At 35.1% G+C, this 14,034-nt stretch overlaps 1 protein-coding gene across 3 annotated transcripts in view; it reads right to left on the bottom strand.

The window, feature by feature from the left end:
• FIG4 (polyphosphoinositide phosphatase FIG4) overlaps nucleotides 1–14,034 on the bottom strand; it is a 47,405-nt gene that overhangs the window by 10,469 nt on the left and 22,902 nt on the right. For all 3 annotated transcript variants that reach the window (XM_069819011.1, XM_069819012.1, XM_069819013.1), the window contains 8 exons: nucleotides 13,746–13,953; nucleotides 11,825–11,928; nucleotides 8,573–8,663; nucleotides 7,026–7,287; nucleotides 6,592–6,787; nucleotides 4,931–5,129; nucleotides 3,028–3,277; nucleotides 772–997 (listed from right to left, as the gene is read on the bottom strand). In XM_069819011.1, the coding sequence (XP_069675112.1) occupies nucleotides 772–997; nucleotides 3,028–3,277; nucleotides 4,931–5,129; nucleotides 6,592–6,787; nucleotides 7,026–7,287; nucleotides 8,573–8,663; nucleotides 11,825–11,928; nucleotides 13,746–13,953 (1,536 nt within the window). The remainder of the gene's footprint in view (nucleotides 1–771; nucleotides 998–3,027; nucleotides 3,278–4,930; nucleotides 5,130–6,591; nucleotides 6,788–7,025; nucleotides 7,288–8,572; nucleotides 8,664–11,824; nucleotides 11,929–13,745; nucleotides 13,954–14,034) is intronic.

Genomic DNA, 14,034 nt, shown 5'->3' with positions numbered 1-14,034 from the left:
AAGTAGCACCTACTTTCACTTTGAATTTAACATGTCTTTTGTAGGTTACTTGGCTTTATATCTGTTTTGACAGTCACTTAAAAAATGACAAAAATGGCCCTTACAACCTTTGCTATTTAGAGTCTAAATTGCGGACTTATCTATACCATTAATTTATCCTTACTTACTTACTTACAAATGGCTTTTAAGGAACCCGAAGGTTCATTGCCGCCCTCACATAAGCCCACCATCGGTCCCTATCCTGTGCAAGATTAACCCACTCTCTATCATCATATCCCACCTCCCTCAAATCCATTTTAATGTTATCCTCCCATCTACGTCTCGGCCTCCCCAAAGGTCTTTTTCCCTCCGGCCTCCCAAGTAACACTCTATATGCATTTCTGGATTCGCCCATAGTGCTACATGCCCTGCCCATCTCAAACGTCTGGATTTAATATTCCTAATTATGTCAGGTGAAGAATACAATGCGTGAAGTTCTGTGTTGTGTAACTTTCTCCATTCTCCTATAACTTCATCCCTCTTAACCCCAAATATTTTCCTAAGAACCTTATTCTCAAATACCCTTAATCTCTGTTCCTCTCTCAAAGTAAGAATCCAAGTTTCACAACCATACAGAACAACCGGTAATATAACTGTTTTATAAATTCTAACTTTCAGATTTTTTTACAGCAGACTAGATGACAAAAGCTTCTCAACCGAATAATAACAAGCATTTCCCATATTTATCCTACTGAAGTATTTAAATAAATACACAACTTAAGTTGGGCTAACCTGAGAAAGTATTGCTGTAATATCTGCTGAGTGTCTGCATGATATCGTTGCCTTGTGAGGTCCAAGGAGCTGTTTTTCTGTAGGTTTTGATTCGATGGACCAGCTGAGAGCCTCCATATTGTAGAGCCAATGTATCTCCATGATCTTCATATAATTCTTCCAGCATTCGAACACAATCAGAATCAAACTCAAGAGTTGGTGATTCTAGGACGCCAAGAGCACATAACTGAAAATAGTACCTGATGTTACAACAGCAGTTACAGCAAGCTTTTTTCCTTTGGGAGAGGAATGAAACAGGGAGAGGAGTATAATATGAAGTTAATAAACCATGGAATATATAGGCTGATCCATTTGGGTATGGACAATATTAATTTATTATTATAAAGCTATTATGATAGTAAGAAAACCTTATTTCTCGTAACATTATGCTTAAAAGATGAGAGTTTCCATACATGGCAAGACTGAAAAAGAACATTGCATGCGAAAATGAGTTGGGGAAATCTTATGAAAAAACTCAACCAGGTAGTTGGTCCATGCAGGACTTGGGGACACACACACACACACACACACACACACACACACACACGCACACACGCGCGCACACACGCGCGCACACACACACACACACACACACTCCCCCCCCCCCTGGAATTTCACTTTGAGAGAGGAACAGAGGTTAAGGGTGTTTGAGAATAAGGTGCTTAGGAAAATTTGGGGATAAGAGGAATGAAGTTACACGAGAATGGAGAAAGTTACACAACGCAGAATTGTATTCTTCACCTGACATAATTAGGAATATTAAATCGAGATGTTTGAGATGGGCAAGGCATGTAGCACGTATGGCCGAATCAAGAAATGCATATAGAGTGTTAGCTGGGAGACCAAGACGTAGATGGGAGGATATTATTGAAATGAATTTGAGGGAGGTGGGATATGATTGTAGAGACTGGATTAACCTTGTTTAGGATAGGGACCGATGGCGGGCTTATGTGAGGGCGGCAATGAACCTCTGGGTTTCTTAAAAGCCAGAAGTTTTATATATATATATATATATATATATATATATATATATATATATATCAGTGGCGTAGCGTCAATGTAAGCTAAAAAGCTCAGCTTCCCCAGTTAATAATAATAATAATTTCATAACAAACTTGCAGTTTATGAACAAAATTATTTATTAATTAGCCTAACCCTCAACTGGTATCTATGGGTCAATATAGACCCATATCGATAGATACCTTAACGTACATTTAAAAAGCAATACCAGTTGAGGGTTAATGCAATTTATATTTACGTGTTAAATATTGTGATGCGGCAGCTCAGGATGATTTATGATGCAGCAGTAAACATGAAGCCTGCACACACTAGCTTCCAATCCCCTCATTCTTCTGTGTAACCCACCCCACAGATTTTCCATCTCTTTCTATCAAAACTACCCTGGTCGCAAGGCTCGCAAGAAGCTAGCTTTAACATTGAAAATAATTTAGTTTCTGAGTTATCCCTTTCGTGAGTTGTGTTTAGTTGAAGTGTTAGTGTGCATTGTGGCTGATATAATAAATAATGAGTGAAATAACTGTTGCTGACACTAATTTACTTGAATTTTTAGGACAATTCCATTATCAAGACTGACTTATGAACAAAAATGTGATTTAAAACAGAAACAACCTTGCTATCAATGAAGGACACAACCAAGACAGACGCATACTTACGTAATTACTAATACTGTGTTTATTGACCGTTAATATTGTGATTTCTCTTAATATGACAGAGAGTGAGCTAGTGTTAAATTATACGTACACGTGTCTATTTGTTAGAGATATATGTAAACCATGAACTCATAATTAACTATGTACCATTTGAGGTGATGCCTTATTGGTGTTACTTACGAGGTTCCAATCAATCTTCGGACTGCTGACTTGACATTGACTACTATTTATTTTAAGACTGTATTTTTCCATTATCTCATATGTACATGGAAGACAATTTAAGTTAGCTTCCCCTGCTCAAAATTTCATGCTACGCCACTGATATATATATATATATATATTTGATCTAGTGACATTCCAAATAAAATAAGTAAAGATGAATCTTATTTAAACAATCCAGTCTTTAAGAGGTAACAGAAATACAATGCACTTACATTGCTCAAAGGTTATTTCCTCCTAGACTCATACAAAGGAAATTACCGAGGATAGTTATGGAGGTTACTTTAGAATCAGTTGACACTAATTATAAAAACCAAACTGCACAAACCTGGAAGCCGAGTGCGCATTTTCCTACTGCAAATTGCGCAGTATTGGTTCTGTCTAGACAGTCAACACAATTGACTCTTATCACTCCAGTCTGAAGGCGTCTCTCCACGCCATGAGGTCCAACAAAAGGCTTTCCCAAGATGGCTTGAGGATTCTGAGAATAGTAAGGCGTCTGGCTCTGAAATATTCCCGTCTTGCAAATAGCACTGTGCGCTATCTTAGCCAATCTCCCCATAACATTTGCTTCTTTTCTGAAAATGTGAATATAAGCAAATCATTAATCTCTGAATGAAGGTATTTTTTTCTGTTCTGAAAGCACTACAGCCTGAAGGCTTATTATGCTTGTCAGTGGAACCAGTTATGGCAAGATGGTATTCGACGAGATTAGTCCAAGGGTTTTCCATGGGATTACCTGATATTCGCCTTACAGTTGGGGGAAAACTTCGGAAAAAACTCGACTAGGTAATCAATCCATGTGGAATTTGAGCCCACACCCGCGTATAGCTTCAAATCTCGAGTCCAATTCGTTACCATATCAGCTACACAAATTATCAATTTTTCAAAACATTTCAAAAAGATCCTATAATGTTCATTGTTACTTTTATTTTGAAAGTCAATAAATTTATATCTTTTTTCTACATTGGTAAAGATATTACTTGTGCATGCCACAAAGGTTTTTTTTATTTCACTTAGTTATTTATCAACGCTGTATCAACTACGAGATTATTTAGCGTCAATGGGATTGGTGATAGCAAGATGATATTTGGCGAGGTGAGGCCGAGGATTCGCCATAGATTACCTGACATTTGTCTTATGGTTGAGGAAAACCTCGGAAAAAACCCAACCAGGTAATCAGCCCAAGCGGGAATCGAACCCGCACCTGAATGCAACTCCAGATCGGCAGGCAAGCACCTTAGCTGGCTGAGCAACGCAGGTGGCTGCCACAAAGGTGCATGGGGGACATTGAGGTAGAGCTACATGCTTTCAGACCTCGTCACAGAATAAAGTGAAGTGGTCATCAGCATCACTTTCTTACTGCCTTTCACCCCTAGGAAAAACGCAACATTCAATTTGAGAAATTCCCACTTTGTGTATCACCGACTTTTGTCGGCTGCAGTGCACACATGTTCAACAGTTTGTTAAAGACTTTCCAGAATGTCTGTCACTTTCAATGGATTCCCGGCCAAATTTGAAGTATCAGTACCACAGTTATATCTGAACTTAGTCAGAGGATGATACTCAAAAGCCTTCTTAACCATTCAAATACTTTCCACGAACGAAAGTCCAAATAGGAAACAAACTTGATGCAGATTCACTGATCTAGACATTATTACGAATGTGAAGATTACACAGAACACGAGCTCATTCAATGGTACCCGTTTTTCCCAACCGTAAGGTGAATGCCAGGTAATCTATGGTGAATCCTCGGCCTCATCTCACCAAATACCATCTCGCTATCACCAATCTCACCAACGCTAAATAACCTCGTAGTTGATACAGCGTCGTTAAATAACCGACTCAATGGTACCTCACTGCGAACTAATCAGTCTAATGGGAAAATGAATATTTGCGCATGCACATTAAGATCCCCTCTGACTTTCTACCAAATAACATCAAGGCCACGTAATTGGTTCTCAGGATATTGAAAAGGACTTGATACTTTTTGGTCAGACCTGGTATAAAGAACGTTGGAGGGAATCATCAGTTAAAACTGGTTAAATATGTTATTTCAGAGCTATAAGTATATCAATGCATTAGAAATCTTTATCTATACTCAAAAAATATATAGTAACATAAATTATAATGCCAAACTGTTTTGATTAATTATGAATAAACTATCTACCAGTTTAGACTTCTTTGAAGTGGCATAATTTTTATCACACCAAATTCTGGCTTGTACTGACCCTTTATTCATGCGAGCCATGTCAAAGCTCACATACTGTATATGGTGATCAGGTGGCAGGAACTGATTCAGGTACTTAACAGCAGTGCTAAATTCCTCGCTTAACATGCTCTCGTGCTTCTTCTTTTCTCGTTTCTTCACCAAATTCAAAATACAGATTGGTGAGCCATAACGTCTGAGAAGCTGGTTAAAATGTTCACCTAGATATGAGAGTTACGTATTACTGACAAGATAATAATAATAATAATAATAATAATAATAATAATAATAATAATAATGATTTATTTAACCTGGCAGATTAAGACCATACGGCCTTCTCTAACACTCAACCAGGGGCGTATTTTGCGGGCTACCGGGGCTACCGGTGGTAGCCCAAGGAAATTACAAAAGAAAAAGTTTATAATATAACATAATGTAATAATTTTGTATTATTAGTTTTACCATAGTAATTAAAATTAAAGTAATTGTTAGATATATTTTGTGTAATAATAGGGTCAGCAGTAGCCCAAACCCTTTAACCAGTATACGCCCCTGCACTCAACCAGGAGTAAAACTGCGTTACAAAAAACACTACAAATTTACAAAGTACACTACAATTTTACACACAAAACTGAATACGATAATAATAATAAGATGTAAACAATAAGTAAATAGAAATCAGACATAATATATAACATATAAAGAAAGAAAGAAAAAAGCATAATAAAATGTGAACAGCAGGTCAAAATAAATGAGACATACAAAGTATAAAAAAATAAGACAATTATTGATAATAATAATAATAATAATAATAATAATAATAATAATAATAATGATAAAAATAAGAATAGTAATAATAATAATAATAATAATAATAATAATAGTAGTAATAAAATAGTGCTGTACAAAGCATACAATAGAATACAATATTTTTAAGTACACACAGTAAGGAAAATTATGATTATATAATATAGCTCAACTTATCACATTATAGATATACCATTATCGGAAAATATGAAAACAAAAATATAGAATAAGTTAAATATCACTAGAACATAAAAAAAAATGTGAATAAGTGGAAACATGCAATACAACACTTGTCATAATAGTAAGTTAGTTTGGCAACTCGTCATAAGATAATTTTCTAACTTGGATTTGAAAGATTTCAATGTTCGGCAGCCCTTGACTTCAGGCAGCAGAGAGTTCCAGTGACGAGAGGTAGCAACAGTGAAAGATGAGGAATACAGAGATGATGTGTGAAGAGGAATTTCTAGCATGTTATCGCGTTGTGATCGAGTATTAATATTATGATAGCGAGAGAGAGTATGAAAACGAGCGAATAAATAATAGGAGGATGAAGTGTGCATAATTCGATATAAGAGAGAAAGTGAGATAAAGTATTATCAAATATTTATTCCATATAATATTTGTAAATTACTTATTTATTTATGCAATATCACTTTCAAATTATAAAGAGTTGGCTTAAAAATAATATCATATAGAAACATTTCGAAATGGTGCAATATGAATGGTAGATAGAAAAAAACAGATTAGAAGCATCTGAAATGGGTAATCAGCAGAATGATTCATAAAGGCACGTATAACCGAGATTCTACTGTAGTAATTTATTATAGAGATATCTTCCTATAAACTACAATATTGTTTTTAAATACATTATCTTACCAGCAGTTTCACAAAAGGGGTCACTCAGGTCGAAACTTATGGCAGGTTTGGGGACCATTTTACTTATGTCTTGGCTCCACTGAGAAGGAACAGAGCCCCGTAACTGTACAAAGGAACTGAAATGCCCTGATGTCAAGGATGACAGACCAGAATCGTGAATCATTTGCTCTGTTTCCACTTCGTTTGCGACATCACCCTGCAAGAATTTCATATTCAGATCACAGTTGTATCTTCATTTAATAATCAGATGGTATTGTTAAATTTTCGAAATACATTTAATGGGCTCATGTAGAGTTTTGAATAAAGTTGCAAGATGGAAATAAATCCAAGTGGTTGTAAGCCAAGTCCCAAGTTCTTTATACAACTCAAACAGAACTTGTTTCTGTGCCACGAGAATTAAGTCGTAAACTCTAAGATATGGTAAGAATACATACCTCGAAGTTAGCTCCCCGTTTGAGGAATCTTGTGCCAGCATATCTGTTGGAGCGGCGCGCTATTATGGTTACATACACAGATCGTCCATATATACACATGTTGGACTGTCCGACAAAGCCATGAGTCACATACAGAATCCAGTCTGGGTGTAAACTGGCCTCTATTTTGTGCAAAAGATGAGAGTTCCAAACAAATCTTCTGTTTGGTTTGTTACGAACTCCATAATCCATAGTCTTATTTTTACTATATATAGTTTCTGGCCTAGATAAAAAAAAATTAATATAGATTTGATTAAAGACTTCACATGATATAACTGAATAACTGTCTCAAGTAAGAATACAATGAGGTGAAATTTTTATTTTCTTAACCATCTGAGCTACATCTTTGAAATTTTGTACACATATCATGATGTATATAAATAACCTTTGTAGACAGTTTCTCCCATTTAATCCAAAATTATATGAATTATTATAATTTCTGTAAATTTAAATTGTATTTTGAAAAATCATAATTATAATTACTCCTATAAATTTCAAAATTTCTGCCTGAAATTTACTTCACATACCTTTCAAACTCCCTGAAACATAACTTTTTTTTCAGATTATTCCTTAAGAGCTAAAAAAAATATTGATGGTGGTGGCAGCGGCGGCAGTGGCGGTGGTGGTGGTTGATGGCAGTGGCGGTGGTGGTATGAAGAAAAAGATTAAAATGAATATGAAGAACTAGCTGGATATGGAATAGACTTTGTGGGAACACAGGAACGACATAACACAAATAGGAAATTACTTGTTGTATTATGGAGAAGGAAACGATTGTCACCAATTAGGAACAGGATTCTTTATTCATAATAGAATAAAATCAGCATTAAAAAAGGTCGAATTTATCAGTGATAGATTATCGTATTTAGTACTTAAGGGTAGATGGTGCAATATTGTAGTTATAAATGCTGATGCCCCTACAGAAGAGAAAGACGACCATATAAAGGATAGCTTCTATAAGGAATTGGAACAGACTTTTGATCAGTTACCTAGATATCACATGAAAATTTTATTGGGAGATTTCAATGCTAAAGTGGGACAGGAGGATATTTTTAACCGACTAATGGAAAAGAGAGCCTACACGTAACTAGTAATGACAATGGAGTTAGGTTAGTCAACTTTGCCACATCAAAAAATTTAATTGTCAAAAGTAGAGCATTCTCCCATAAGGATATACATAAATATGATGAAGAATAGAAGATGAGAAATAAAAATGAAAAATATAGTCATGACAAACTTTGTGAAACAATATTGCACATTACTGCTCACTTGTTCTTCTAGCATCATACTCAAAGAGTCGGACATCAAAGTCATTTCCAGGGATTACTATGAATGTTAAGATAAGAATACGATAATGATATGTCGAGAAATAATGGAATAATCCCGCACACCTATCTCTATCCATCAATTCGTCTTACATTTGCTCGAATTTGAACTCTGATCTTCTGCATAGATTGCAGAGTCTGAGGAAGTCAAAATATATTTAGTTGTATATTCTTTGCACTTACTTTTTCTCCTGCTGTTTTTCTTGATCTGCGGGGAAATTCCAAAACGAAAAGAAGTCATCTGCAACTTGTACAGAATCATTGTCTCCTCCATCTGAAATAGACAAATCAGACAGCTGAAAGTTTCAGAGCATGACCATTACATTTGCACATTTAAAAATAAAGACATTCAAAATTATCAATTCCCCTTCCCTGTAATTGAGGAAATCACAATTATAGTCACAAAAATGTTGCACATACGACAACTTTTCACATTACTCCTGTACTCTGTGTAATAAATGTGTAGTTTTTCTACTTAAACTTTAAACATTTTATATTATAAAAGAAATTATCTGGAGTAACATGACTCTGTTACAAGGAGAAGAAAAGAAATTGGAAAGATTTTTACAACGAAAATGATGTACGATTTTGGAGTAGTATTAAGTCTACTGCTGGGTCTAGTTTGCTTTAAAAAAATACACTCATGTTACCAGTTTCTCTGTATGGTTGTGAAACTTGGACTCTCACTTTGAGAGAGGAACAAAGATTAAGGATGTTCGAGAATAAGGTGCTTAGGAAAATATTTGGGGCAAAAAGAGGGATGAAGTTACAGGAGAATGGAAGAACTGCACGCATTGTATTCTTCACCTAATATAATTAGGAACATTAAATCAAGACACTTGAGATGGGCAGGGCACGTAGCACTTATGGTAAATCCAGAAATGCGTATAGAGTGTTAGTTGGAAAACCTGAAGAAAAAAGACCTTCGGGGAGGTCGAGAGATAGATGGGAGGATAATATTAAAATTAATTTGAAGGAGGTGGGATATGATGCTAGGGACTGGATTACTCTTGGATTACTGATGGTGCCCGCCATCTTTAAATAAGTAAATATTAAGTCTACTGAACCGAGAACTATAATCTTAAGAGAAATTTTCTACAATTTACAAGAAAGAAAGTATAATAAATAAAATTAAAACAAACATATTGTAATATAGACAATGTTATTTTGGATGAATTTTCAATTTTTTTCCATAATACACGGATAGTTCAGTTGTTATCAACAATTCAAATTTCCTTTCAGAATGAATTAGAGACTGATACACCCATCCACTTCTAATATCTACTTATTACCTAACTACCAACCAACAAATAAATTAATAATTTTAAACAATTTACACTTTTCATAGCATTTATCTCCCAAAGAAATATAGCCTAATGTTATATTTAAATACTTGAAATCTGATCATTCATCTGTCCTGCAGCTATGTCGTCTTTTTTTTTTTTTTTTTTTTTTTTTTTGGCTACAGAAATGACTCATTTATGCCACTTACCTTTGATTAATGCTATATAAGTAACACAAAAATACAATTATTAAAATAAGAAATAAGTAAACATAATGAATAAACAACCCAGAGGCCTATTAGATGTATGGGCTAATAAAAATTCACATAAATGACTATGTACGTAATTAATAAAATAGTGTTTCACAAAAGATTACATATAAACATATAAACTTATATTTTATGATACCACACTTAGAAGTATAAACAAGCATAATAAACACATTTCATACCATGTTGGATTCACTTCTTCAATGGACAGGAGAGACAAAAACACTGAAAAAAGTTCATATTCACATTTGTCTCGTATGATCTTCTTGCCGAGTTAAAGCCAATTTATCTGTAAATACACCAGTGGCGGCCGGTGAGGCATTCTGGTGATGGTGCCAAAAATGAAAAAAAGGTTTTACGCAAATTACCCTAGTGAAACTGATAAACGCAGCTCACGTTTACATTATGTTAAATAAAACACATTAATTAAACCAGCTATTTTATCAGGTGTATAATTAATAATGCATCTAGTAACGGTTACAATAACATTTCCGAAACTAATAACGAAATTTACAGATACAGATAATGCAAAACTTTCACAGTATTGTTAGTCAAATACAAATAAATTTTATAACTAATAAAATTACTGGCAAAAACACACGAGATAAACAGTGATATAGATAATAAACGAACAGGTTTGCATTTTATTAAGAGGCCGATGAATCCAAGGCAGCGACCTGAATAACACATGTTCATGTCCTGCACAGATCTCATGTATCGTTAACAGAAGCCTCAATACTATAGCAAAGTGTAGTGATATTTAGTTGCCGCAAAATAAAACAAATATTACACAACATTAACAAACAGTGTTATATAATATGAAAAAATATTTATCTTTCTAAAAAGAACCATGACTATCTCTGCATTCAATATAGTTAAACGGATAATACTTTACACATTCAAAACCAAGTTATGTGTATTAGTTTTGAATTCGCAACATTACATTAAAATTTGGCGCGGAACTTTAACTTGTGTTTTCGTGCAAGTCTCCGACAACCCTGCCATCTAGCGAAATTTCTGCATTACTGTGCTCTAGCGGGCGGAATATTAACTACTGAGTCAAACTGAATTCGGCTCAAAGTCTGCCATAAGAAACGTATATAAACTAGAATCAGTAGCCTTTTGTACAATGTTATATGGACGTAAGCAGTGCCACACAGAAGTGGCTCCAAAGTTCGGAAAAACGCTGCAAGAGTGCGTCCCGATCTGTGCGCGCGCTCGTTCAGATGAAATACGAATAAAAGTGTAGAAATAAACTATTGCAACTGCTTTGTAGGATATTATTTTTTGTTTATTTCATTGGCGGTGCCATGGCACACTGGCACTACCCCAAAAGCCGCCCCTGAAATATACACTATCTCTCGACCTGTTTACTAGTATGCATGGCTGACCTGCGCGTTCTCCAGACCTAAATCAATTGGATTTTTATTTGTGGGGCCATTAAAAACAACTGTTTATTCACAACCCATTCCCAACATTGAAATTGAAATACTTTGTCAGTGTATCCAAACAGCTGCCAATTTATCTGGCAAACCCCTGGTATTTAAAAAAAAAAATATGGTAGTCTATAGCAAAGAAACTGTAGACCTGCATTTAGGCTGAAGGTGGACACAGTTCCACATTACTGTCATACAAACATGACTATAACTTGGAACCAAGATCAAATGGGACAGATGTATGAACATTTTGCATTTTTTTGTCTCTGCTGTCCATCGATGAAATGAGTCCAGCATATTGCAGAATACTCTGTGTATATTTAACGACACTGTATCAACTACGCATTCATTTCGCATTGGTGAGATTGTTGATACTGAGACGTTTGTTGTTTGGAGAGATGAGTGGGAGGCTAGCATAATGATGGTACGAGGAAAATCACTATTTACCTGAAATCTTGTTCTGTTGCATATTTGTCTCTTCAGATGCAGGTATGATGTTGCGTGGAGGACTCATATTATTTTGTAATGTGTGGGTAATGTCATAACTGTAGCTGCAAAATGAAAGTTAGATATAAAATCTTATCAGTTTTGTTTGTTACATCTATACAGGAACTGGGGTAATGGAATTAGGATAAATAAATACAATATTCGCTGTAAGATTTAAGTGAGTCTAATGAACGAAATGAAATATGCTATGAATAATAGTCAGTCCTCCTCCTCCTTCTAGAACTACAACAACAGCAGCAGCAACAACAACAGCATAGCAGCAGCAGAAGCGGTAGTAACAATAATAATAATAATAATAATAATAATAATAATAATAATAATAATAATAATAATAATAATAATATTGTACTAAAACAGAACATACTGTTTCATTTTTTCTATTAGTACAGATCGAATATAGACGTTATAGGTTACACATTAAGATACAACTACAGATATAGTATTACTAGAATAGTGCAGTGAATTTACAAAAAGTTGCAGTACTTAAATATAAGCTCGTAACCAAACAAAATATATATATTGCGGTGACTGCAAGTAACGAAACTGTACCATAATGGCACACGATCCAGAAGAAACGAAATTGGTAGAATTTTCACGAAAATAAAATTTAATTGTGTATATGGCAAACGACAGTTAATAGAATAATGATAGTTAAGAGACAATAATTTGAAGCACTGAACATTTGAGATATTGGGGAACCTTACTTACTTACAAATGGCTTTTAAGGAACCTGAAGGTTCATTGCCGCCCTCACATAAGCCCGCCATCAGTCCCTATCCTGTGCAAGATTAATCCAGTCTCTATCATCATATCCCACCTCCCTCAAATCCATTTTAATATTATCCTCCCATCTACGTCTCGGCCTCCCCAAAGGTCTTTTTCCCTCTGGTCTCCCAACTAACACTCTATATGCATTTCTGGATTCGCCCATACATGCTACATGCCCTGCCCATCTCAAACGTCTGGATTTAATGTTCCTAATTAAGTCAGCTGAACAATACAATGCGTGCAGTTCTGCATTGTGTAACTTTCTCCATTCTCCTGTAACTTCATCCTGTTTAGCCCCAAATATTTTCCTAAGCACCTTATTCTCAAACATCCTTAACCTATGTTCCTCTCTCAGAGTGAGAGTCCAAGTTTCACAACCATACAGAACAATCGGTAATATAACTGTTTTATAAATTCTAACTTTCAGATTTTTTGACAGCAGACTAGATGATAAAAGCTTCTCAAATGAATAATAACACGCATTTCCCAAATTTATTCTGCGTTTAATTTCCTCCCGAGTGTCATTTATATTTGTTACTGTTGCTGATATTTGAATTTTTCCACCCCTTCGAAGGATAAATCTCCAATTTTTATATTTCCATTTCGTACAATATTCTGGTCACGAGACATAATCATATACTTTGTCTTTTCGGGATTTACTTCCAAACCGATCGCTTTACTTGCTTCAAGTAAAATTTCTGTGTTTTTCCTAATCGTTTGTGGATTTTCTCCTAACATATTCACGTCATCCGCATAGACAAGAAGCTGATGTAACCCGTTCAATTCCAAACCCTGCCTGTTATCCTGAACTTTCCTAATGGCATATTCTAAAGCGAAGTTAAAAAGTAAAGGTGATAGTGCATCTCCCTGCTTTAGCCCGCAGTGAATTGGAAAAGCAACAGATAACCAGTAGGGAATCAGTGATAATATTTTCAAAACTATTGAGCTGGAAAAAGTACAATCGTCAATTTGAAAATATAATTTAAGTATGGTTGCTTCTCCATAAATGTCGATTATCCAGCTCACTATCAATTCCATACTTGCTAGATCACTAACACACAATTTCCAATGTATGTTTAGAATAGTCACATACCTGAAATAGAAGTTGCTTGACAGATCAATACTCTGGAACATCTTAACATAGCGCTGCTCATCAGGATGGCTCACTCGAATGCCGTCATTTGGAATGTAGATCATGCTCGTGTCCTCAATCTTGTAGATCGTGTGATAACCGATAAATGCCACACGTCTTCTCTTTGTAACGAGGATTATATAGTAACCTTCCAGGAACTTCACAAACCCTATGGATTATATTTGTCATCTATGAATTAATAGCTACCGATATCTAAATAAATACATTATTGTCTTCTGAAATCCCCAAA

Source organism: Periplaneta americana, chromosome 2, assembly GCF_040183065.1.
Source record: "Periplaneta americana isolate PAMFEO1 chromosome 2, P.americana_PAMFEO1_priV1, whole genome shotgun sequence".
In the NCBI taxonomy this organism is placed as follows: domain Eukaryota; kingdom Metazoa; phylum Arthropoda; class Insecta; order Blattodea; family Blattidae; genus Periplaneta; species Periplaneta americana.
The sequence above is the reverse complement of the archived record's forward strand: the minus strand, read 5'-3'. Positions and strand labels throughout refer to the sequence as shown.